The 24,346-nt window shown below is 39.4% G+C and overlaps 2 protein-coding genes across 4 annotated transcripts in view; both read right to left on the bottom strand.

The window, feature by feature from the left end:
• LOC124644333 overlaps nucleotides 1-13,554 on the bottom strand; it is a 29,102-nt gene extending 15,548 nt beyond the window's left edge. Inside the window, exons 1-2 of one of the 2 annotated variants that reach the window (XM_047183638.1) lie at nucleotides 13,448-13,554; nucleotides 7,615-7,892 (exon numbers count right to left, since the gene is read on the bottom strand). In XM_047183638.1, coding sequence (XP_047039594.1) covers nucleotides 7,615-7,699 — 85 coding nt within the window. In that variant the 5' untranslated portion in view covers nucleotides 7,700-7,892; nucleotides 13,448-13,554. Of the gene's footprint in view, nucleotide 1; nucleotides 16-4,551; nucleotides 4,645-7,614; nucleotides 7,893-13,447 lie in introns of those variants that run through there. The other variant, XM_047183639.1, reaches the window with a different exon arrangement.
• LOC124644334 lies at nucleotides 7,808-13,274 on the bottom strand. 2 transcript variants are annotated; one of them, XM_047183640.1, is made up of 3 exons: nucleotides 12,956-13,274; nucleotides 8,563-8,676; nucleotides 7,808-8,063 (listed from the first exon to the last, which is right to left on the bottom strand). In XM_047183640.1, the coding sequence occupies exons 1-3, from the start codon at nucleotides 13,263-13,265 to the stop codon at nucleotides 8,050-8,052; spliced, it is 438 nt and encodes a 145-aa protein (XP_047039596.1). In that variant the 5' UTR covers nucleotides 13,266-13,274; the 3' UTR covers nucleotides 7,808-8,049. The 2 variants fall into 2 exon arrangements, with proteins under 2 accessions (XP_047039596.1, XP_047039597.1); XM_047183641.1 differs by lacking the exon at nucleotides 8,563-8,676.
• Nucleotides 13,555-24,346: the final 10,792 nt, after the last annotated feature.

The following is a 24,346-nucleotide window of genomic DNA, read 5'->3' as shown; positions in this document are numbered from 1 at the left end:
GAGTCACAGTTGAATTGTTGAAATACTAAACATAAATAGGATTTCCGAACGTTAAATTAGTTCTTAAATTAGCCACTGTGGCGCTGTCAATTGTGTTATCCGACATCTTTTTTTATTCACTTTCTTGTACTTCCGTGCTCTCTGGACATTAAACCGTTCTTACTTAAACTCGGCATCTTTTAATTATTTTCCCTCAGGTTATGGGCCGTCCCATGCCTTTAAATATAATAGTTTGATATTTAATGTCCATAAGTAAAAGTATAGTAAAATATTTCGCGAATTATCTTACTGCACGCACGTGCATCGTTCCGGCAACATGGCTATATCTCACCTACAAACTATTCCACGTGGAGATTTGCTGCAAAATCGTACCTAGAACACGAAGATTTATGGGAATGCATTGATCCCGGCACAAATATTGACAGCAAAAAAGACGTGAAAGCCAAATCTAAGATTAATTTGTTGGTGGAACCGATAAACTTTGTGCACATTGAAAACGCTAAGTCGGCGAAAGAAGCATGGTATAACCTACAAAAAGCTTTCGAAGACTCCAGGCTGTCGAGAAGAGTGGGTTTACTGCGGGATCTCACCAACACGCCCTTAGATAGTTGCGCCAGCGTGGAAGATTACGTGAATAAGATAATGAGTGCTGCATACAAGTTACGAAATATCGGTTTTGAAGTTGGAGATGAATGGTTGGGAACGATTATGCTGACCGGTTTACCAGAACATTATAAACCAATGATTATGGGTCTAGAAAGTTCAGGCGTAAAAATTTCAGCAGATTTCGTCAAGACAAAGCTTTTACAGGAGGTGAAAGTTTCCGAGTCTTCTGCATTCTTCACAAAGAAACAGAACAGCACTAGCAGTACAAAGCCAAAAGGAAAAGGTCCCCGTTGTTACAATTGCAACAAATATGGCCATTTTAAAAGTCAATGCAAGGTAAAAAAAGGTGACCAAAATAATTTTTCTGCAGTTTTTTCAGCTTACAGTACAGTGACTGAAGATGACTGGTATATCGACTCAGGTGCCACAATGCACATGACAAAACGAGATGCCTGGATGTATGATTTTCAACCACCTCCGATATCTACAATAATGGTGGCGAACAATGATGTTGTTTCTGTTCAAAAGATGGGTAAAGTAAACATACAAACCTATGCAGGTAATGATAAACAACAGATCCAGGTGAGAAATGTTTTATATATTCCTGAATTGAGTGCAAACCTGTTGTCGGTCAGTCAATTGACAAAAAATGGCTGTAAAGTTGAGTTCACTGATGTTGGTTGTAATATATTTAACGCCAATAAGATTCTGGTAGCAACTGCGAGACTGACCAATAACATGTATAAACTGAACACTGTTACCGGCAATGCTTATGTAGTTTCAAGTGAAAATAAAACAGATATTTTGACATGGCACAAGAGATTGGGACATTTAAATATGGCAGATGTAAAAAGATTGGAGTTGTGTGCTGAAGGTGTGATTATCACTAATAAAGATATTAACAACATTTGTAAAATATGTTGCGAAGCAAAACAAACAAGGTCACCGTTTCCACAGTCTGGTTCGAGGGCAACTGCATTGCTAGAAATAGTTCATACCGATTTATGTGGTCCGATGGAAACACCTTCTCTTGGAGGTGCAAAATATTTCATAACCTTTACAGATGACTATTCCCGTAAGGTATATGTGTACCCTCTGAAGAACAAGATGGATATTAAATCAGTTTTTGTAAGATTTAAACAGGAAGTGGAAAATGAATTGGATAGAAAAATAAAAATACTAAGAAGCGACAATGGCACAGAATATTGTAATAAAGTGTTCTCTGATTTTTTAGCAGCTTCCGGCATCAAACATCAAACCAGTACTCCCTACACACCAGAACAGAACGGGTTAGCGGAGCGAATGAATAGAACGCTGGTTGAACGAGCAAAATGTATGCTATTTGAAGCAAAGCTGCATAAACATTTTTGGGCAGAGGCAGTTGTCACAGCAGCATATATCATAAACAGATCTCCATCACGAGCTTTGAATGAGGTAACTCCCTATGAAAAGTGGACAGGTAAGAGACCAAACATTTCACATCTGAAGATTTTTGGCTCAAAGGCTATGGTACATATTCCAAAGCAGAACCGTTTGAAATGGGATCAAAAGTCTCGAGAATTGATGTTTATGGGTTACTGTGATAACACTAAAGGCTACAGATTGTATGACTCAGTAACTAAAAAGACAATTACTAGCAGGGATGTGATATTTATTGAGAAAAATACCCATAATGTGACATCACCATCACCACAAAATATACCACATCTAATTAGTATTCCTTCTGATAATACACAGGGTACTGAAACAACATCTGCTGATGCCATCCCACCGAATGAGACACTTGATGCTACATTGTCACCCTCGAGTGCTGACACATCCTTTGACAGTTGTGTGACTACTACAAGGACAGATGATGAGACATATTATCCCAGTACAAATGAAGACAGCGATAGTGAAAATAGTTGTACTATGAACATCACGTTAAGGTCACATCAAAGACAAGGAAATAATTTAATGTGTGCCCATCTATAGTTCGGCCATTCAGAGAATGCGTTCCTGACACGTCGCGATTGAACTGACGACGTAATAACATTCATTGATTATTGATATAATAATGTTGTTTTAATGCTCCTCAATTGTTAAAACGGTAAACAACCAGCAAAAATATTTTTATCGTAACTGCAACGCCATTGCAAAGTTACGTCGTCAGTTCAATCGCGACGTGTCAGGAACGCATTCTCTGAATGGCCGAACTATAATTACAAATCCTGTAACTGTCAAGGAAGCTTTATCAAGCACTGATGCTGAACATTGGAAGGCTGCAATGGATGAGGAGTATCAATCCCTATTAGAAAATAGTACATGGGAACTGACTGCCCTTCCAGCCAATAAACGTCCAATACCATGCAAATGGGTTTTTAAGAAGAAAACAAATGAAAATGGAGAAATAGTAAAGTATAAAGCAAGGCTAGTAATTAAAGGTTGTTCTCAGAAACCTGGAATTGATTACACAGAGGTATATTCGCCAGTTGTGAGGTATGCTTCTCTAAGATATTTGTTTGCATTATCAGTTAAGTATGATTTAGAAATATGTCAGTTAGATGCTGTATCAGCTTTTCTACAAGGCGACATAGAAGAAGAAATTTATATGATGCAGCCACCTCAGTATAGCAATGGTGACCAAGTATGTCGACTAAAAAAATCCTTATATGGGTTAAAGCAAGCAAGCCGACAATGGAACAGAAAATTAAGTTCAAAACTGAAAGGACTAGGTCTAATACAGAACAAATTAGATCCATGTATCTATAGCAAAGTTGTAAGCAATAATGATATGGTTTTTTTAGCTATATATGTTGATGATATAATTTTATTCTCTAATAATAAAGCCTCTACAGATTATATCAAGGAAGAGTTACAAAAACAATTTAAAATAAAGGATCTGGGAGAAATAAAGTACTGTATTGGCATACATGTAGAAAGAAACAGGAAGGAGGGAATTCTATATCTAGACCAGAAGAAGTATATACAAGAAGTTCTACATAAATATGGCATGTCTGATTGCAAAGGTGTTAAAACTCCAATGGATACAAATACTAAGTTTATAAATTCTGAGGAAGACAAAATTCTACATGACATTCCGTATCAAGAGATTATTGGGTGTTTATTGTATATTTCACAAATTACTAGACCAGACATAAGTTTCGTTATAAATATGTTGAGCAAGTACAATAATAAACCTCAAATGTCGCATTGGTTAGCTCTGAAGAGAGTAATGCGTTATCTAAAGAGCACTGAAAACTATAGAATGAGATATAAGCAGAATACAGAGGAGAGTATGGCTCATGGTTACTGTGATGCAGATTGGGCAAGCTCAGACGACGATCGGCGTTCCTGCACTGGATACACATTCTTGTTTCAGGGAGGATCTATCAGCTGGAACTCTAGACGCCAGCCAACTATTGCACTTTCAACAACTGAAGCAGAGTATATGTCGTTGTCATCGTGTGTACAAGAAGCTATGTGGCTTAAACAATTTCAAGAGGAGTTTTGGCCTCAACTGAAGGATGAAGCAATGATAATTTATAGTGATAATCAAAGTTCTATAAAACTTTCAGGTACTGATGGCTATCATTCTAGGACCAAGCACATTGATGTAAGGCACCACTTCGTGCGTGATAAAGTTGCTGAAGGGCTCATTGATGTGAAGTACATGCAGACCAACATGATGGTAGCCGATTCACTCACCAAAGCGTTGCCGCAATCAAAGTTGGAGTACTGCTCATCCAAGATGGGGTTGATTTATGTTTAAGGGAGGATGTTGAAATACTAAACATAAATAGGATTTCCGAACGTTAAATTAGTTCTTAAATTAGCCACTGTGGCGCTGTCAATTGTGTTATCCGACATCTTTTTTTTATTCACTTTCTTGTACTTCCGTGCTCTCTGGACATTAAACCGTTCTTACTTAAACTCGGCATCTTTTAATTATTTTCCCTCATGAATGCATCAAACATGAGAGAAGTGTCATTGTATGTGCTATGCAGCTAATCTTATACATACTACTGCTGTTCATTAGTCTGACTAAGACTCGAGAATGGCTGGACCAGTTTAGCTTATTTTGTTTTTAAAATGTTCATAGAGGTCCAGGAAAGGATTAACAATACGAAGTTCTCAGGAGCAGCTAGTGAATAAATAAATTGATGTTATTTATTATGTATGTTCTATGTAAACTGCCTCGTTGGTCTAGTTGTCGCAAGTGCGGCTGCTGAGCACGAGATCCCGGGTTCGATTCCCGAGTCGGGCCGAAATCGCTTTGTGGGTTTTAGAAGACTATCACAAAGCAGCCAGGAGCCTGGAAGTTGGTGATTGATTCACCTGTGCATCAGAGAGCACCTGGTCCTGGTCCTGGTGCACCAGGTCCTGCGCCTGATCTCTCTCCGGTTGTGTCGGATTGCCGTCCCATCGGGTTATGAGAGTGAAGGAATAGGGAGTGCACCTGTGCGCAAATGCTCGTGCACTATAATATGTCCTGCGCAGTTGGCTGATCTCCTTACATGAGAACAGCCGCCGTAGCCGATAATCGGCTAGGAGGACATCATCATCATCATGTTCTTTGGGATCAAAAATAGAGGAATAAACATTACATATTGCATTTTTAGCAGCTTGGAGTAGTACTATTTGAATGATGTGTTGAAATTATTTTAACTCTGTAGTCAAATGCATACAATCCATGTCAATGATCAAGCTTCGTGCCCCATTGTCATATTTAATGGAAACATCCCTGCACATATTTTCACTTACTATGTTCATTTTAAAGTTTTAATGACTACAATAAAAATTCCTTATTTGATTTTCAGAATGCTATTCTTGTTATCAATGCAAACTGTACATATATACTACAGGTATACGTATATAGTACATGACTCACGCTACATGAAAGGTCAATCAATATTGCTTTAAATGGTCATAACTTGTACACTTTCAAAAAACATCTACTGGCATTGCAGAACTAACTAATCTGAGGAAACAGACAAATGGAACAGTACATACGGTATACAAAACTGTTCTTTTCCTATACTTCTAGTATTATTATGAAGGATATTATTGATGAAAAAATAATAATTTAAAAATAAATTTATCTAAAACTTACGTAATACATTTTAGTCAACGCAAAGAAACTTCACATATGAACATAAGTTATAACAATCAGATAATACAAGAGGTAGATAATACTAGATTTCTCGGGCTAATAATAGATAAAAAACTCAATTGGAAAGCACACATTGAGAAGATTTGCAAAAAAGTAAGTCAATCATCCTACGCACTATATAAACTAGCACCTACAGTAAATACAGAAACCCTAATAATTGCTTATCACGGTTTGGTTGCGTCTGTTCTACGATATGGCATTATTTTCTGGGGGAATTCGGTAGACAAAGAGTTTGCTTTTAAGATACAAAAGCGTTGTATCCGTGCTATGTTTGGTCTACAAGTCACAGATAGCTGCAAACCACTCTTTATAAAACATAATATACTAACATTACCATCTTTGTATATTTTAGAAATTTGTGTTTTCGTCAAAAAGAATCCGCAACTGTTTCCTCTTCAGTCAAGTATATCTCAACGCAATAGGCGTAATAATAATAGACTATGCTTGCACAGCGCCAAAACTACCCTCATGTGGAGAAGTTTGTTCTGTATGGCTCCCAAAATTTATAATAAAGTACCAGATAGATATAAGTTATTAAATATTAACCTATTTAAAAAAAGACTAAAAAAACTTTTATGTAAAAGAGCATACTATAGTATAGGTGACTTCTTAAAAGATAATATTTAATATACTAAGTTTTGTAGTAATATTTGTAGTTTGTATTGTAAAGCAAGTATTTGTAGATTTTAAGTTCAATAAATGTTTGTAAATTTGTTATAGATTCTAGATTTTAAGTTTAATATATGTAAATTTGTACGCCTGACATGGCAAAACATATTGAAACCATAAATACTATTGTAACACCTTTGTAACATATGTTTTAAACAAATAAATTTATCTTTATCTTTATCTTTATCTTTATGAATTATAGTTCGGCCATTCAGAGAATGCGTTCCTGACACGTCGCGATTGAACTGACGACGTAACTTTGCAATGGCGTTGCAGTTACGATAAAAATATTTTTGCTGGTTGTTTACCGTTTTAACAATTGAGGAGCATTAAAACAACATTATTATATCAATAATCAATGAATGTTATAATTTTGTGCCAAACTGAGTGTCAAATAACTTGGTAAACAATATTTTTCTAAATCTATACTGCGCTATTACAAGGTTATGTCAGCGGTTTATATTTTGTAGTGCTGTGCTAAAAATAACAGGCAAGTATCGTAATCTGTTCTTATACAGTTATAATATAAAATAATACGTTTTGATTTTCTTTTTAAGAATTGGAAAATAATGGACTATAAGACTTAATTATAACGTTTATGAAATATAAAAATAAAACTATGACCAAACCGCATTTTTATACTTAGATTAAAAATGGTAACCCCAAATGGCGTTATGGGCCGCCATTTTGTGACGCTAAAACAGTCGTCCGTTGTCGTTTCGTGCGCATAGACCACGTTTTTCAAGTGTTTTCGATCTGTTTTTATTTGATTACCCGGCTTTTGTTAGACCGAGATATCAGGATTGATTCTGTTATTGATAATAATATAATTATACATGTAGGCGAAGATGATGATGAAGACACCACCTCCTCAAGCAAATCGGAGTCTGATTAATATTCTGTTCGCACATTCAATTCAATGTACTTGTAACAAAGAATAAATAAAACAATTTTATTATATGAATATTACCTTTTTTTGGTTTCCACTTAAATAACTAAAATATAAAACAAATGATTCCGCCAATTTAAAACGAAAATAATCTTAAAATAATGCGGCGGTTCATTTTGAAGGAACGGTAACGAACTCAGTGTTATGTTGTGCCCATCACTAGTCGTGACTAACTGATAGGTGTCAGGAACGCATTCTCTGAACGGCCGAAGTATAGTAACAAAAAAGCATGTTGTACCGAAGCTGACGGGGTTGATGACCCACGCGGACGCGGGCTCCTCCTCTGCCATCAACTCTTCCTCATAGTGTGCTTGGAGACCCATGACCACAGCGAAACCTTCCCTATCGCACAACACAGGATATTTCACAACTTTAACACCCACACAATAATAGTCCGTGTAGAACGACAGAGAGCTTTGAACTAACAAATGTATTCAAATATTTGAGATTCAACGTATTACTAATGAAAATGTATACTTTCAGAGTAATTAATTAATTGTTTGTCGAGAAATTCTATTCTATTCTATTCTATTTTTGTTTCTGGCAATCTCTGCCGTCGATGTTGATGTCGACGATTCTGCCACTGACAAGTGATATGAGAAGCAAGTAGGTACGATAACAATTTTAAAAACTGAAAGGAGAAAACTTTGCACTTATTGTAGAACTTGTTGCGTTAGTAGGACGGCACTGAAACAAACACATAAATAAACTTGATATATTGTTAGTACATAGAAGTATAAAACAAAACATATATATACACAGAAATAAAAAATAAAAATACCACAACCACATAGGCAGTGGCCTAAATTGACCAAAGTCTACAATTTAATGTTATTTTGGAGGATAAAGATCAATAGGATATGGATCAGTTCTGGAGAGGAAAATGTTAAAAGGGAAGGGAAGTTGATTGGTACAGGAATCTTTAATTTAATGAGGCGGTTATATAGGTCGAAGGATGATGAGTTTATAGGGCAGCTGAAAAATATGTGCTCCAAGCTACCTTCATCCAATCCACACTCACAGAGAGACGAGTCCTGTACACGAATTTTGCGCAGAAAAACAGGTGTGCAGCAATGTCCTAAACGGATTCTGCTAAAAACCGATATCACGTGCTTAGGGAACTTTTTAAAATGGTAATACCAGGGCTTACTTTGAATTAAGGGTTGTATATTAAAAAAGTATTTACCCTTTTTACTGCTGGAAACGTTCCAATACTCTTGCCATGCAGTCTCAAGATGCGCTTTTGGAAGGTTCAGCAGGTCATACCCTTGAAGGGAGAAGTGCGCAGGATCGGCTGTAACTGATGTGCAAGCATCTTTAGCCAGGGCGTCCACACATTCGTTACCCTTGATACCACAGTGGCTAGGTATCCATACTAAATGGACCTCTTTTTGTTGGATGCTACAAGATAATAGGGACTTTTTAATGCTAAGGATTATTGGGCTTTGGAGTTTACTTTTAAATGGATTTTGGGAAAGGGCTTGTAGGCAGCTCAAGGAATCTGAAAAGATAACCCCTGAGCTGATATCGTGGGATTCAATGAACAGGCAAGCTTCCAATAATGCCACACACTCGCCTGTAAATACAGAGGACTCCTTTGGACATTTAAATTTTAAAATAATTTTAGAATTTTGATAGTAAACCGCAGCACCTGTGTTACTGCTTGATGTTAATTTGGAAGCATCAGTAAAAAACCTCTGAAACCCAAGCCATCGTTCTTCCACCACCGCATTGAAGGCAGAATTAGCCGAAGGGGACTTTTTGGAAATACCGACATTATAATATATTTTGGGAGTAAAACAGAGGACTTCATAAGAAAAGTTGAAGAGAGGTAATCTGGGGTATTGGGATATGGGGCAATTCAAATTTTGCAAATGGCGAAACGTTTTCAAGATGAGTGGTATTTCTTTGTGTTCCCAGTACTTGGAAGATCTGCACAAAGAATCTAACTCTTTAAGTTTAGGGATGAGGGGATGGAAACTTTTGGGATACACACGGCATAGAAATCGGGAAGCTAGATATTGCCTCCTCAGGGCTAAAGGAGGTTCGGCGCATTCTACCTGCAAGGCGTTGACGGGAGAGGATTTCATGCAACCTGAGATGATTCGAAGGCATTGAGACTGGAGCCTATCTAATACTGCCAGAGCACCCCTGTTGCAAGGGATCAATACAAATGAGCCATAATCTAAAATGCTGCGGACTAACGCGTTGTATATCAATTTCATGGTGTAAGGGTGAGCCCCCCACCATACCCCAGAAAGGACTTTTAATATAGATATGACCCTTTCGCACCTTTTCACCAGGTAAGTTAAGTGCTCAGTACTAGTCAATTTAGAATCAAGGTAGACCCCTAAAAATTTAGCCTTCTTAGCAACAGGAACGCCCTGACCTTGGATTTTTATAGAGACCCGAGGGATCAGACGCTTCCGAGAGAAGATTACAACCGAGCTTTTTGGAGCAGATAGTGTTAGACCACGATCTAGAAGCCACTGGTGCAGAGAGTCCAGAGAAAGGCAGAGTGATGAAGCAGCGTCCACAATTGAAGCATTGGTTACATAGAGCGCCAGATCGTCGGCGTATTGCAAAATGCAGCAGTCTCTGTTTAAACAGGAACCAATGTCAATTGTGTACAGGTTGTACAGTAATGGGCTAAGTACAGAGCCTTGGGGAAGACCCTTCCATACGTATCTTTCCTCAAATACCTCACCCTGCACCCTCAGCACCAACGACCGCGACATAAGGAGTCCGCATATGGCTTGTATCATCTTGACCGGGAGACTCAGCTCTTGCAGTTTCTGCCTGAGAATGGGAAGAAGGACACTGTCATATGCGGAGGAAATATCTAGGAAGGCGGCTACAACCGATTCATTTTTGGAAAAGGCTGTACGAACATCAGTAACTAATGTTGCCACGCTGTCCATTGTGCCAAGACCCTTCCTAAAGCCAAATTGATGGCTCGGCAGTAAGTCTCTAGATTCGACCAACCACTCAAGTCTATTTTTAATCAGATGTTCAAATAATTTGACCAAGACCGAGGACAATGCAATTGGTCTAAGGCCATTCGGATCATCAACATTTTTGCCGGGTTTCAGAAGAGGAATAATGATTTGAATTTTCCATTGATCAGGAACCCAACCAGAAGAGTAACAGTAATTTATAATGTTTAAAAAGTATGATTTTGCGTTTGAACTAGCATGAACTATAAATGAATACGGAACGCCATCAATGCCCGGGGCAGAGTCCCGAACATGACGAAGCACCGCATTCAATTCATCCATTGTAAATGGTTCGTCCAGAGGGTCATCCACTACACCCACAGGCGGGTGATCAAATTCTGTAGGCAAAGGGACGTAGGCTGGAGCAATTTTATTAAAAAAGGATTCAGCGGTTTGTCTAGTAATGGGGGAGGATATTGATGGAGAGCACCCACGTCTGAAGCGGTTTATGCTCTTCCATACTGCGGACACTGGAGTGGAGGGAGAAAGAGAGGTGCAAAACTTAACCCAACCACGACGTTTCTTCTTACGAAGAAGCCGTTGGGATCGGGCATAGACTCGTCTGTACTGTAGTAAGTTTTCGTTGTTCATCGCTCCATTGTACCGTTTTTCGGCTTCTTTACGTTCTCGAATCGTGGCTGTGCAATCTGGATCCCACCACGGAGGTGATGGAATTATGCTTTTGGCACCGTTACGCAGGGGGAATGTGGAATCAGCACTGGAGGTTATAGCTGACACGAATGCCTCATAACAGCTCTTAGCATGGTGGTGACCAGAAGAATGAGGGAAAGCAGAAGTTAAATTTGGAAGAAGACTAATTTTCTCCTCCAATAGAGAAGCAAACCTTGACCAATCCGGTTTAGATAGGTTGTACTTCAGAAGTGGAGGAGAACTTTTCTCTAGATAAGTTTTATTTAATAAAGTAACAACAATGGGGTAGTGGTCGCTACCATGCGTAAGAGCAGTACATTCCCAATGGAACGATGCCGCCAACTCTACAGAACAGAATGTGAGATCTACACAACTCTTTTGTTGCCCAGGAAGGGATCTACGGGTAGGACAACCATCATTTAAGATGCACAGGTTTAGGTCATCGAGGATTTCTACTAAACCTTCCCCAAACGCATCACAACGGTTGGAGCCCCACCTAAAGTGGTGGCAGTTGAAATCTCCCATAACTAACATAGGCCCATCTACATTATTGAACACGTTTCTTAGTGAGGCTAAAAAATTTTGACGGGGGTGGGAGATATAAATAGACATTACTGTTATGCCCTCGAATTTAGCTGCAACAATGTTCAACTCACCATCCAGAACCGGAAGGGAGAGGGTCGAGAGTGGTACTCTATTGTTAATGAGGAGAGCCGACCCTCCATATCCATCAGACCTATCACATCTCAAAATATTAAAGTGTGGCATGCGAAAGCTAAGGCTCGGGGTAAGCCAAGTCTCAGCGATGGAACAAGCCAAGGGCTTGTATTTATTGAGAAGGAATATGAGGTCATGCTTCTTATGAAACACGCTCCTCACATTCCACTGTAGGAATACCTGGCGAGGCGCCATTCTTAATATTTAGTAGGAGAGTAACAAGTTGATGGGCGACGTTGGACGGTATTTCAGAATTATTTGAAAGAATAGTTGTAAGTACTTTACTAAGAATTTCAATAATAGGAGATAAATGATTGGAACCAGCGAAGGGGTTATTTAGGGCGCAGCCATTAGGCTGTGAAGGTGGAGGAGAATTTATAATGTTCTGATGAGCAACTTTGTCGTAAGAAGGTGAGAGGGGAGCGTGGGTCTTCGGCTTTAAGAAAACTGTTTTACGGTATGACTGAGATGATGATTTTGCAGCATTTGCATAATTGCGAGAAACAGGTGGGATTGTTTTGCTGACCTCAGCATATGAAAGTGATTTCTCAGCCATGATATTCTTTATAGCTTTCTGTCTACCAAGCTCCGGGCATGACTTGCTATTCGCATAGTGATTTCCAGAGCATAGTACACAGAAGGCCTCGCCCTCAGAAATGTTGCAACCATCACCAGGGTGATCGTGGCCACATTTACTGCAGCGTGGTTTCGAGCGACAAATAGACTCCACGTGACCGAACCTGCAGCACTTGCGGCACTGGATGGTGGGGTAGACATATTGGGAAACTGGAAGAGAAGTATAACAACAGTATATCCTTGTTGGTAGGACTTGGCCATCAAAAGTAATGACACAAGTTTCGGTAGGCTTAAATTCAGCTATACCATCTCTAAAGATTTTCCTGCTAATACGACGAACCTTAAGAATTTGTCCACATCCAGAGGGCACAGTGAGGTAATTCATTGCTTCTTCTTCTGTGAGGTCGGTAGGCACACCAGTAACCACACCCATGCGGGTTATGTTAAATGTGGGAATCATGGCAACATAACTATTTTTTGAAAGAATTCCATTTATTAGAAATGAATTAGCATCCTGAGGGGATGAAAATTCGACAGAAACTCTGTTCCTACCTACTTTCTTGACGCCATCACGAACTATGTTACCAATTCTGTTGTTCACCAAGAACATGCCAAAAGTTACAGGGTGTAATGTGGTACCTGCATTAGGCTGGGACTCCAAGCGTGAGACATGTACGATGAACGGAGCTTTATCGGTGGCAGAGTATCTATTGCGACCTATTTGGTTTCTCTGCTGCTTAGACGGAATGTGATTCGGCGCATTGTTTTCATCTCCAGAACGTTTCCTACCGTTCTGGTGAGATGAGGATTGGGAATCGGAATGGGACGGGATTTGGGAATCCGCGATGCTGCAAACAACATCTGCGAATTGGGAAAGTGGATAGTTAGGGGATGGCGGCGCAAGAGAGATGTCAGGCGGATCAGGGTCAGGCGGTTTATTGCGGTCCATATTAGTAAGACTTACTTAAATTGGCGGAAAAAAAAACGTTCACACACAGAAACACACACAAGGACAACACACAAAAACAAAAACAAGTCACAAAAAGGCACTAAATCACTCAAAATAAACAAAAATTCTAGACACACGTGCTAACCAGAAACACTCTGTGGCGAGAATCCCGAGAAATTCTAGAATGTATTCAACAATTTTGCCTTCGATTGTGATCAAATGACGTGTGTCATTGTTTGTAATATCAGCTGTCAGTGCTGTCACTGTCACGGCGACCGAAGTCACTTGTTTGTACGTGGGATTCTCGCCACAGAGTGTCTTTGGTTAGCACGTGTGCCTAGAATTTTCAGCCGTTTTAAGTGTTTTGGTGAACTTTTGTGACTTAGTTTTGTGTTTGTGTGTTGTCCTTGTGTTTGTCTCCAGTGGTGTACTGTTATTTCGGTAACTTACTAGTTGTTTATAAGCATAATGGATCAAAATAAACCTCCCGATCCCGATCCTCCCGACATCTCTGCATATGCTCCTCTTTCCCCCAACTATCCGCTATCCCAACTCGCTGATGTTGCTTGCAGCATCGCGGACTCCCAGACCCCATCAACCTCGTATACCAGGAAACGCTCCGGAGATGATGCTAACATTAGCGTGTCAACCCCGCCATCCAAACAACAAAGGAACCTAGTTGGCCGCAGCAGGTACTCAGCTACTGATAAGGCACCTTTTATCGTTCATGTCTCTCGATTGGAGCCCCAGCCTAACGCCGGTACCTCTCTACACCCTGTTACTTTCGGAATATTCCTACAAAAACATAATATTACTAACGTTGTCCGTGATGGTGTTAAAAAAGTTGGTAGGAACCGTGTGTCTGTAGAGTTTAAATCCCCTCAGGATGCAAACTCATTTATTATCAACAGCATTTTACATAAGAACTGCTATGTTGCCTCAATCCCCACTTTTAATATAACTAGGATGGGAGTTGTGACTGGTGTTCCCACAGATTTAAATGAAGAGGAAGCCCAAAAATACTTACAGGTCCCTTCAGGTTGTGGTGAAATCCTGAAAGTTCGTCGCATAAGCAGGAAAGTAGTTATAGATGGAGTAACTGAATTCAAGGCAACAGAGACATGTGTACTTACCTTTGATGGCCAAGTATTGCCTCAAAGAGTTTTTTGCTGTTACACTTCCCTTCCAGTTCAGCAATATGTTTATCCCACCATCCAGTGCCGTAAGTGCTGCAGGTTTGGTCATGTGGAACTAGTGTGTCGGTCCAAGCCTCGCTGCAGTAAGTGCGGCCATGATCACCCTGGTGATGGTTGCAGCACTTCTGAGGCGGAGGCATTCTGTGTGCTCTGCTCAGGGAATCATTTTGCAAATAGCAAGTCATGCCCGGAGTTGGGTAGACAGAAGGCCATTAAGACGGTTATGGCTGAGAAGTCCCTTTCATATGCTGAAGCTAGCAAATCTGTCCCACTTGCTTCTCGCAATTATGCGAATGCTGCAAAAGCAGTTCCCGCCCCCACTCAGTCATACCGCAAAACTGTTTTCCTTAAGCCAAGGACCCATGCCCCTCTATCTCCCTCTTATGATAAAGCTGCCCATCAGCAGATTATTAACTCCCCTGCACCTTCACAGCCTGATGGCTGCGCTCTGAATAACCCATTCATTGATAGTAATGTTTCCTCAATAATAGATATACTTATTAAACTTCTATCTACAATCCTATCCACCAATAATACCCAATTACCGTCCAACGTTGCCTACCAATTAACTAACCTTTTATCAAATATTAGAAATGGCGCCTCGCCAAGTATTCCTTCAATGGAATGTGAGGAGCGTGTGGCATAAAAAGCACGACCTCATATTCCTCCTCAACAAATTCAAGCCTCTGGCTTGCTCTGTAGCTGAGACTTGGCTCACCCCGAGTCTCAGTTTTAATATACCACTATTTAATATTCTCAGATGTGACAGATCTGATGGCTATGGAGGGTCGGCTCTCCTTGTTAATAATCGTGTCCCCCTCTCCACCTTGTCCCTTCCGGTTCTGGATGGTGATATGAATATAGTTGCGTGTAGAATCGAGGGTATCACTGTTTTATCGGTGTATATTTCCCATCCTCAGCGTAGGTTTTTAACCACCATTAGGGACATTTTGAATAGCATAGTAGGACCTGTGCTCGTCATGGGTGACTTCAACTGTCACCACTTTAGATGGGGCTCCAATCGTTGTGATTCGTTTGGGGAAGGTTTAGTAGAAATCTTGGATGATTTAGACCTTTGCATCTTAAATGATGGTAGCCCTACTCGTAGATCCCTTCCAGGACAGCAAAAGAGTTGTGTAGACCTCACATTCTGTTCAGTTGAGTTGGCGGCATCAATTCATTGGGAATGTACTACTCTGACGCATGGTAGCGACCATTTCCCCATTGTTGTAACTTTAATTAATAAAACTTATTTAGAGAAAACTTCTCCTCCACTATTGAAGTACAACTTGTCCAAACCTGATTGGTCGAAGTTTGCATCTTTACTGGAGGGGAAAATTAGTACGCTTCCAAATTTAAATTCAAGTTTCCAAGATTCTTCTGGTCACTGCCATGCTAAGAGCTGCTACGATGGCTTTATCTCGGCCATTACCTCAAGCGCAGACTCTACCTTTCCGTTGCGCAACTGTGCCAGAAATAAAATCCCGTCACCCCCGTGGTGGGATCAAGAATGCACATCGGTTATTAAAGAAAGAAAAGAGGCCGAAAAACAGTACAATGATGCGATGAATAGCGTCAATCTTATACGGTACAGACGAGTGTTAGCTCAATCTCGACGGCTTCTTCGCAAGAAGAAACGTCGCGGTTGGGTTAAGTTTTGCACTTCTCTATCCCCTTCCACTCCTATTTCAGCAGTTTGGAAGAGCATTAATCGTTTCAGGCGAGGCTGCTCCCCATCTATCTCTTCCCCTATCTCGAGACAAACTGCTGAATCCTTTTTCGACAAAATTGCTCCAGCCTATGTTCCTTCTTCCTCAGAACTTCTGCTCCCGTCTGTAAATATTTTGGACGATCCTATGAATGAACCATTTTCGTTGGAGGAACTTGATGCGGTGTTACGTCATGTTAGGGATTCCGCCCCAGGCATAGACGGCATACCGTACTCATTTGCAGTTCATTTTGGTTTTGAAGCAAAAAAGTATTTTTTAGGAATATTAAATTATTGTTATCAATTTGGTTGGGTTCCCGAACAGTGGAAAGCTCAGATAGTAATTCCCCTTTTGAAGCCCGGCAAGACTGCTGATGATCCGAATGGCCTTAGACCAATTGCTTTGTCCTCAGTGTTGGCCAAGATATTGGAACATTTAATTAAAAATAGACTTGAGTGGTTGGTGGAGTCTAGGGATTTACTGCCGAGCCATCAGTTTGGCTTTAGAAAGGGGCTTAGCACCATGGACAGTGTGGCAATTTTGGTTACTGATATCCGTACAGCCTTTTCCAAAAATGAATCTGCTGTAGCCACTTTCCTTGACATCTCTTCCGCATACGACAGCGTCCTTCTTCCAGTTCTCAGGCAAAAATTGCAACAGCTGAGGATTCCGGGTAAGATGGTACAATGTATATGCGCACTCCTCATGTCTCGCTCTTTGATGCTCAGAGTGCAGGGGGAGGTATTTGAGGTGAGACAGACGTGGAAGGGCCTTCCCCAAGGCTCAGTTCTGAGCCCACTACTATACAACCTGTATACAGCAGACATTGGCTCCTGCCTTAATTGTGACTGCCACCTTCTACAATACGCGGACGACCTAGTGTTGTATGTAGTAAATTCATCTATTGCGGACGCTGCCTCATCTCTCTGTCTCTCCCTGGACTCTCTGCACACATGGCTTTTGAACCATGGTCTCACGTTATCCGCCCCAAAAAGCTCGGTAGTGATTTTTTCCCGAAAACTACTGATCCCTCAGGTCTCAGTTAACATTCAAGGACAAGATATTCCCATAAATAATAAAACAAAATTTTTAGGCGTTTTCTTAGATTCAAAATTATCCGGGATTCACCACTTTAACTATTTGATCCAAAGATGCGAAAGAGCAATCTCCATCTTAAAAGCTCTCGCTGGTGTCTGGTGGGGGGCCCATCCCTTCACTATGAAACTGGTCTACAATGCCTTAGTCCGCAGTATCCTGGACTATGGGTCACACTTGGTGATTCCAAGCAACAAAGGTGCCTTGGCCGGTTTAGATAGGATTCAATCTCAATGCCTTCGAATCATCTCAGGTTGCATGAAGTCGTCGCCTATTAACGCCTTGCAGGTCGAATGCGCGGAACCTCCTCTAGCCCTGAGACGTCAGTACCTTGCTTCCCGTTTCCTATCCAGGGTTATTCCCAAGTCGTCCCACCCCCTCATCCCAAAACTCAGAGAGCTTGACACTCTTTGTCACAGCTCCAAATATTGGGAACACAAAGAAATCCCCCTATTCCTAAAAGCATACCGGTTTTTTCAAAATTTAGAATCCCCCATTGCTCCATATCCCAGACTTCCTCTATTTAATTACCCCTATGAAGTACTTTGCTTCACCCCTAAAATATTCTATAACATTGGCATATCCAAAAACTCCCCATCGGCAAATTCGGCCTTTAATGCGGTTTTGGGTGAACGATGGATTGGGTTTCAAAAGTTCTTCACGGATGCTTCCAAATCAAATGGTGGCTGTACTGGAGCCGCGGTTTACTATCAGAACTCTAAAATAATTTTGAAATTCAAATGTCCGAAGGAGTCTTCTGTATTTACAGGCGAGTGTGTGGCACTATTGGAAGCTTGTCGTTTTATAGAGTCCCATGAGATTAGCTATGGAGTTATCTTTACTGACTCCCTTAGCTGTCTCCAAGCCCTATCCCAGAATCCCTTTAGAACTAAACTCCATTTTCCTATTGTCCTGGATATTAAAAAGTCCCTTTTCTCCTGCACTAGGCAAGAGAAAGAAGTTCACTTAGTCTGGATTCCTAGCCATTGCGGTATAGCGGGCAATGAATGTGCCGATGCATTGGCCAAAGATGCGTGTTCATCTGAGTCTGCTGACCTTGTACACTTCTCCCTTCAAGGGCATGACCTGCTAAACCTCCCTAAATTGAGTCTTGAGACCTCGTGGCAGGAATGCTGGAACATCTCCAGCAAAAAGAAGGGTAGCTCTTATTTCGCCATTCAACCGGTTGTAAAACCAAAACCGTGGTTTTCAAAATTTAAAAAATACCCTAAAAGGGTAATTTCAGTCCTGTGCAGAATACGGTTAGGTCACTGTTGTACACCGGTCTTTCTGCGCAAAATTCGGGTGCAGGATTCATCCCTCTGCGAGTGTGGACTGGATGAGGGTACCCTGGACCATATATTTTTTGACTGTCCTAACAACTCATCCTTTGATTTATATGGTCGTCTCCAAAAACTTAAAATTCCTCTCCCTACTAATTTCCGTTCCCTCTTATCCCACTCCTGTCCAGAACTGCTCCAGATGCTGTTGATGTTTATACATCAAAACAATATTAAATTATAAACTGTGGCCTATATTTAGGCCTCAGTTTGTATGGTTGTGGTATATGTATGTTATGTGTTACTAACATTTTCTTGTTATTTTTATATATGTAAATGTATTTCTGTTTGTTTCAGTGCCGTCCTACTAACACATTAAGTTACACAAGATCGGCCACAGCTCCGTCTTAAATCAATATATAATTATTATTTTTATTTTTTTTTCATTAAAAGCACTACTTGCTTGTCATCCCACTTGTCATTGGCAGAATCGTCGAATTGACATCGACACGGATTGCCATATCCAAAAATAGAATAGAATAGTTTGTACGTGTCCATCGAGCTTAGAATTATAAGGAGACGCCGTGTTGTTATTGACGTATCTATAGCTATATAAATATGGGCGAAATATGAAACAAACTATGCAACATAGTTCTCTCTCACTCTTTCTAAGCAGATAATTATATTTGAAAACAGGGACAACAATATTTTTGTGGTTGCGTGAAATGGTGACATTTACTTTTGATATCCTCCTGTTTGTAGGTGCGTGCCATATCTGGTACATATGTCATGGTAGTTGTGCTGTCAAATAGGTGCTCTTCGTGACTTATTTTTGCTATTTTATAGAAAATCACTCGTGTTTACTTTTAAGACTTTACTATTTCAATAGTGAATTTATCAAAGAGTATGCCTACGTGTTGTATCGTGAAGTGTGGTGCAAGTAAGCACAAAAATCAAGCTGGATTGTCTTTACACAGGTTAGTAACCAGTTTTTGCTAGATTCTACATAAACTAATTCACATTGGATAAAAAATATGTTACGGAAACTTGAATTGATGGTGAAAGTACTAATATTTAAGTTTATTTCTGTATAAAAAGCTATATTTAGAAATAAATGTTGTTTACAATAACATGTCATATTGGCATAGTGCTGTACAGTTGTCATAACTGTATCGATATAATATCCACTTTTATAATTCAGCTTTTACTAATTTTAACAACAGAAGTTACTGTTCCTAAGACACTGAGCCCTCAGAGTTGTGTATTATGTTGAATAGAACATCTCTATTTTGTTATTTACTTAAGTACTATCTTTTCATCGCGGTATTACTCGCGTTCCGATGGATCTAATTCCGTACCCGAACAGTAATAGCCTATGCCCACCGGGTAAAGTGTAGCTTTCAAATCGGTCAACTTGTTTCGGAGCCTATTCAATCCAAACAAATAATCAAAGTATAGATAAGTTCAAGTTTTGATGTACTTTAATTAAAAAAAACATTTTTTGCAGGTTTCCTATACGAAATGATTTAAGGACAAAATGGTTAGAAGCTATTGGTGAGGAAAATATTAATCCCAGACATAAATATTGGTATGTCTGTTCGCTTCACTTTGAAGATAGTTGTTTTAATAGAACACTGGATATCTTAAGATTACGTGACAACTCTGTTCCCACATTATTTTTGGTAAGTCTTAAGGTAGTTTTTTTTTTGTTAGACAAATCCTATGTAATTACATTATTAGTACAGTATATCTCTCCGTTCAATCGTTATTAAAGGAATATTCTTTTTTTCAGACACCCAAAGAATCCCCCCAGGAGTCGTCGAATAGTTTGAAAACGATTGTAAATTATTGTATTTTTTTTAAGAGAGTATCCACTTATGGCGTTTCTTGCGGATTCTTCTTCATAAGACCGAATCTTTGGCACCCTGCAACTAGTCTGACGTGAAAGAACTTTCATAGGGCTATTTGAAATAATAAATAATTACTTTGCCTGTGTTTTTTTTTTCAAAGGTATCACCCTACTGAAATGACTCCTCCCATTTGGTTGATGTTGTTGAGGTTATTAGTATCAGTGAAGTTAATGTGATAGTTAGTTCTATGACGAAGAAATTATTTATACTCGGTTATTTTTATGCACCCAGTAAGACTCGTACGTACTTCTAACTAGAATACAATATCGATATTTGTTGAATCCGGTAGTGGTACAACCCTAGTAATGGCAGCCATTTTAGTTACTACTGCAGACTGTAGGTGTGCAGGTTTTTTTCGTGACATTTCCTGTCCCTATAGTTATATGTCAATGGTACGTGTCGTGTTGTTTGGATGTCAGCTGTCAGATACAGAGCCTTTCAGTTCGGATTCTTCACGAAACAGTAAGTTCTGTATTCCGTAGGATTCTGAACTGAAATTAACAAGAAACTGAACTTCAGCTCAGTTTGGAGAATACATAACATGACTGGATGGCAAGGTGTCGATCGCCTGACTACACTATCTGCGAGCTATATCACAGGAATAAGTCGCCACATTTAGGTACTTTTGCTAGCCGCGCGGCTGTCGCAAGCCTCCCATATCCGGAGGATAGCTATATGTGATTGGGTAACTAATCATTTCATAAGTGAAGTCAATAAAAAAGCGAAGTATATTTTAAAAATATTCATTTTATTCGGTTTGGTATCAACTCGGCGTATCCGCTCACACATACCTACACAATACGTGTGGCATGGCACGCACACACTCACGCTCGTATATACATACGTACAATGTACACATCGCTTATTGTATTCACTTACACTAACATACCACTCGAACATACTGTCGGTACAAAACACGTTTCCATTGTCCCTAAATTATTATTAAGTTACAAAATTGTCGCTAGAATTCACTACATATTTATACTATTACACATACAGTGATCATATCAACGTTAAGTATTATGGAGGCCTCTACTCCGCCAGTCACACGCAACAACTCTACTCTCGCCAGTCTGTGTCACCTCTCAGGAGAACCGAGACGAGTGTAGCCATTATTTCAAAAATACGATAAAGTCGGCCACACAATGTTGTGCGTATTTGTATTTATTCTGACGTCACACATACTATAAAACTGTCTCACACTAGCGAATTCACCGCTCGGTTTGGCACCCGCGCGCGCGTTACCACGCAATCGCTCAAACCTGTACTCATCTTTGTTTAGCGTTTTAAAATTGACGCGCATAATCGAGCGGATAATCCGCTAGTGTGATACCGCTGAATGAGATAATTAAATAATAATTATTATAATAGACTTGCAACATTTTACAAAAATATTGGCATTAATAAAATTGAGTTCATAAAATAAAATCTTGTGAGCATTGAAGATATATATAAATAATAAACAATATTCAGCAAGAATACATAATATATGAAGCTCATGAAGATATATTACATGATTATTGCTTTGAATACTGAAGCATTACAACAGTTAAGACATTCAGTAAATCAATATTATTCCTGTTCTACTCAAATTAATGTACTGTTTCAGTATTCAGTTATAATGGATTCATGCATAAGGAGGTATCCCAAGTAGCATTCAGGGTTCTATATAAGATGTCTAGTCGTTCACATGTACTCTACAAGCTGTGTATGTCAGCTGTATATGAGCTGTATAGCTTGCTATAATGCTTTTATTGAACCAGTTTGGGCACAAATTAGACAGCCTTAAGTTCACTATGGCTGTACATTAGAAGTATAATAGCATTATAATAAGGCTGACTTACGGCACTATATGGAACGGCTATGAACCATCATCACACAGCCTTCACAGTTAAAATCGGACAAAAGTACTCCAGTAAGCTACCTTAAATTCACTTGTGTCCTAAATTATTTCTACATTTTAATATATTAGTTTGACAAATGTACGGAGTGCGCGGATTCGGGGCAAACTAACTCCGGCGGATTATTATTATAATATACACGCATGGTACCTGTTTTATATACTATATCATGTTAATGCCATGGGAATGCAACTTTATCGTGAAATGTATACGTATTGACAACAAAAATTTTCACGCGCCTCTGTAAAAATGCTTTATTCATTTAGAAATATTTAAAACTGGCTGAGAGGAAAATTTACATTTCCAGTTTTTGATATTTTGTTGGCATTATAATTATACTACGGTAATTAATTTTAACATGAAACCAAAACTTATTCGCTCTATCTGCGTATTTTGTGATAAATCTGCATTAATCTTGTAGTTTTATTTGGTAAACATTTTAGGTTACGTAGAACAAAATGGTGGAAATGAAATACGGCTATGTGAACTGTTATAGTCCTTCTAAGCAGCCTACAGTCCACATGTGAATCATTTAAACACTTCTGTACAGATAGTAAAAAAAGGTTATTTTAAGTATCACAAACAAGTCCTAATACTGGCTGTATAATAGTCTAAAACAAATAAACATAACAGCCTTTGGCTTTATAAAAGACCAGAAGTGTTCTATTAAAATGCTACAAGATCGAACAAGTAGGCCGTTAAACAGCGGTTGCCGTATCTCTACCCTCCTATAATGCTCTTAGTCAGAAAGCTGACTAAAGAATAGTTGTTAGAGTATTATAACACCCATAGTCGTATAAAAGTATTACTCTACACTCCTATAAGTCCCTTAGACAGGTATAGGTGTAATTAATTGCAATAATGCAGCTAATACATCACGAGTGAACAGGCCCGCCGCTAGCTGTTTGTTCGCCCGCGTGCAAAACTGATTATGCCGCCCTACGACTACATACGTTTTGTCAAAAAATATATAAGGGGGGGGGGGCGGATCCAGGGTGTCCGGACCCCCCGCCCATTCATATCCATCTTATTTGTCCAACAGAAAAAAATATGTACATGCACCGCTCTGATTGCAGAAAACCCACCTACTTTTGGATAAATAACTATTGCAATACATAACATACATTACACATAACTTTTTATTTACTTGAAATGTTCAGAGTAACCTAAGCCCTAAGCAGTCCTGGGTTAGCCCATAAGCAAACTAAGCAATTGCTTAGGGCATCAATGCAGTGCAATCATTACCCAAGTGGCCCCTATGTATTGAAAGATTGTGATTAACTTAAACTGACGCACTTAAATATCTATAACAATGTTTAAAGTCAGTAAAATACGTTATTTGGTGGGTTTCCCGTTGAAAAATTATAAGACACATTCCATATGTAAGGAAGCGCGAGCGGAGCGAGCGCGAAATTTTTATTTTTAAAGGACACAAAACAAATAAAAATCACTGTAAATTAACAAAGCAAAGTCAAAAAGTAAGATATGCACAGAAGTGAAGTGCAAGAGCCGCGAGCGAAGCGAGCGCGATTTTTTCCTTAGAGTTTTCATGAAGTAAACATATCATAAAAAGCCATAACGGACGTGCGCGAAAAATGTTTATTCGGAATTGAATGCCTCAACAATTAAACAAAGATAAAATGCGATATCTGATATGGAGCCGCGAGCGCAGCGAGCGCGAATTTTTTTGGGGATGCAAAGGGTGAAACAGTCAAAATTGATAGGAGACGACCAAAGCTAGGGCGGCTTTTTCCGAAATTTTATTGGTTTAATTTTGCCGCCCCCTAAATAGCATTTGCCCCACGCTACGCCACTGGTTGATCTTAAATCGTTTTTAAGAATCTTTAATTTTGAAAATGTCCTTTCAACAGATGTACCTAACTGAAACCGGCAGTATAAGTAATATTCTTAGCGCTATTGCTGAGTTCGGAAATATTGAAATCAAATCATTAGTAAAAAGATATTGTATTTTTTAAATATTACGTGATAA

Source organism: Helicoverpa zea, chromosome 29 (genome assembly GCF_022581195.2).
Source record: "Helicoverpa zea isolate HzStark_Cry1AcR chromosome 29, ilHelZeax1.1, whole genome shotgun sequence".
NCBI lineage: Eukaryota > Metazoa > Arthropoda > Insecta > Lepidoptera > Noctuidae > Helicoverpa > Helicoverpa zea.
This window is presented reverse-complemented; position numbering and strand designations above follow the sequence as displayed.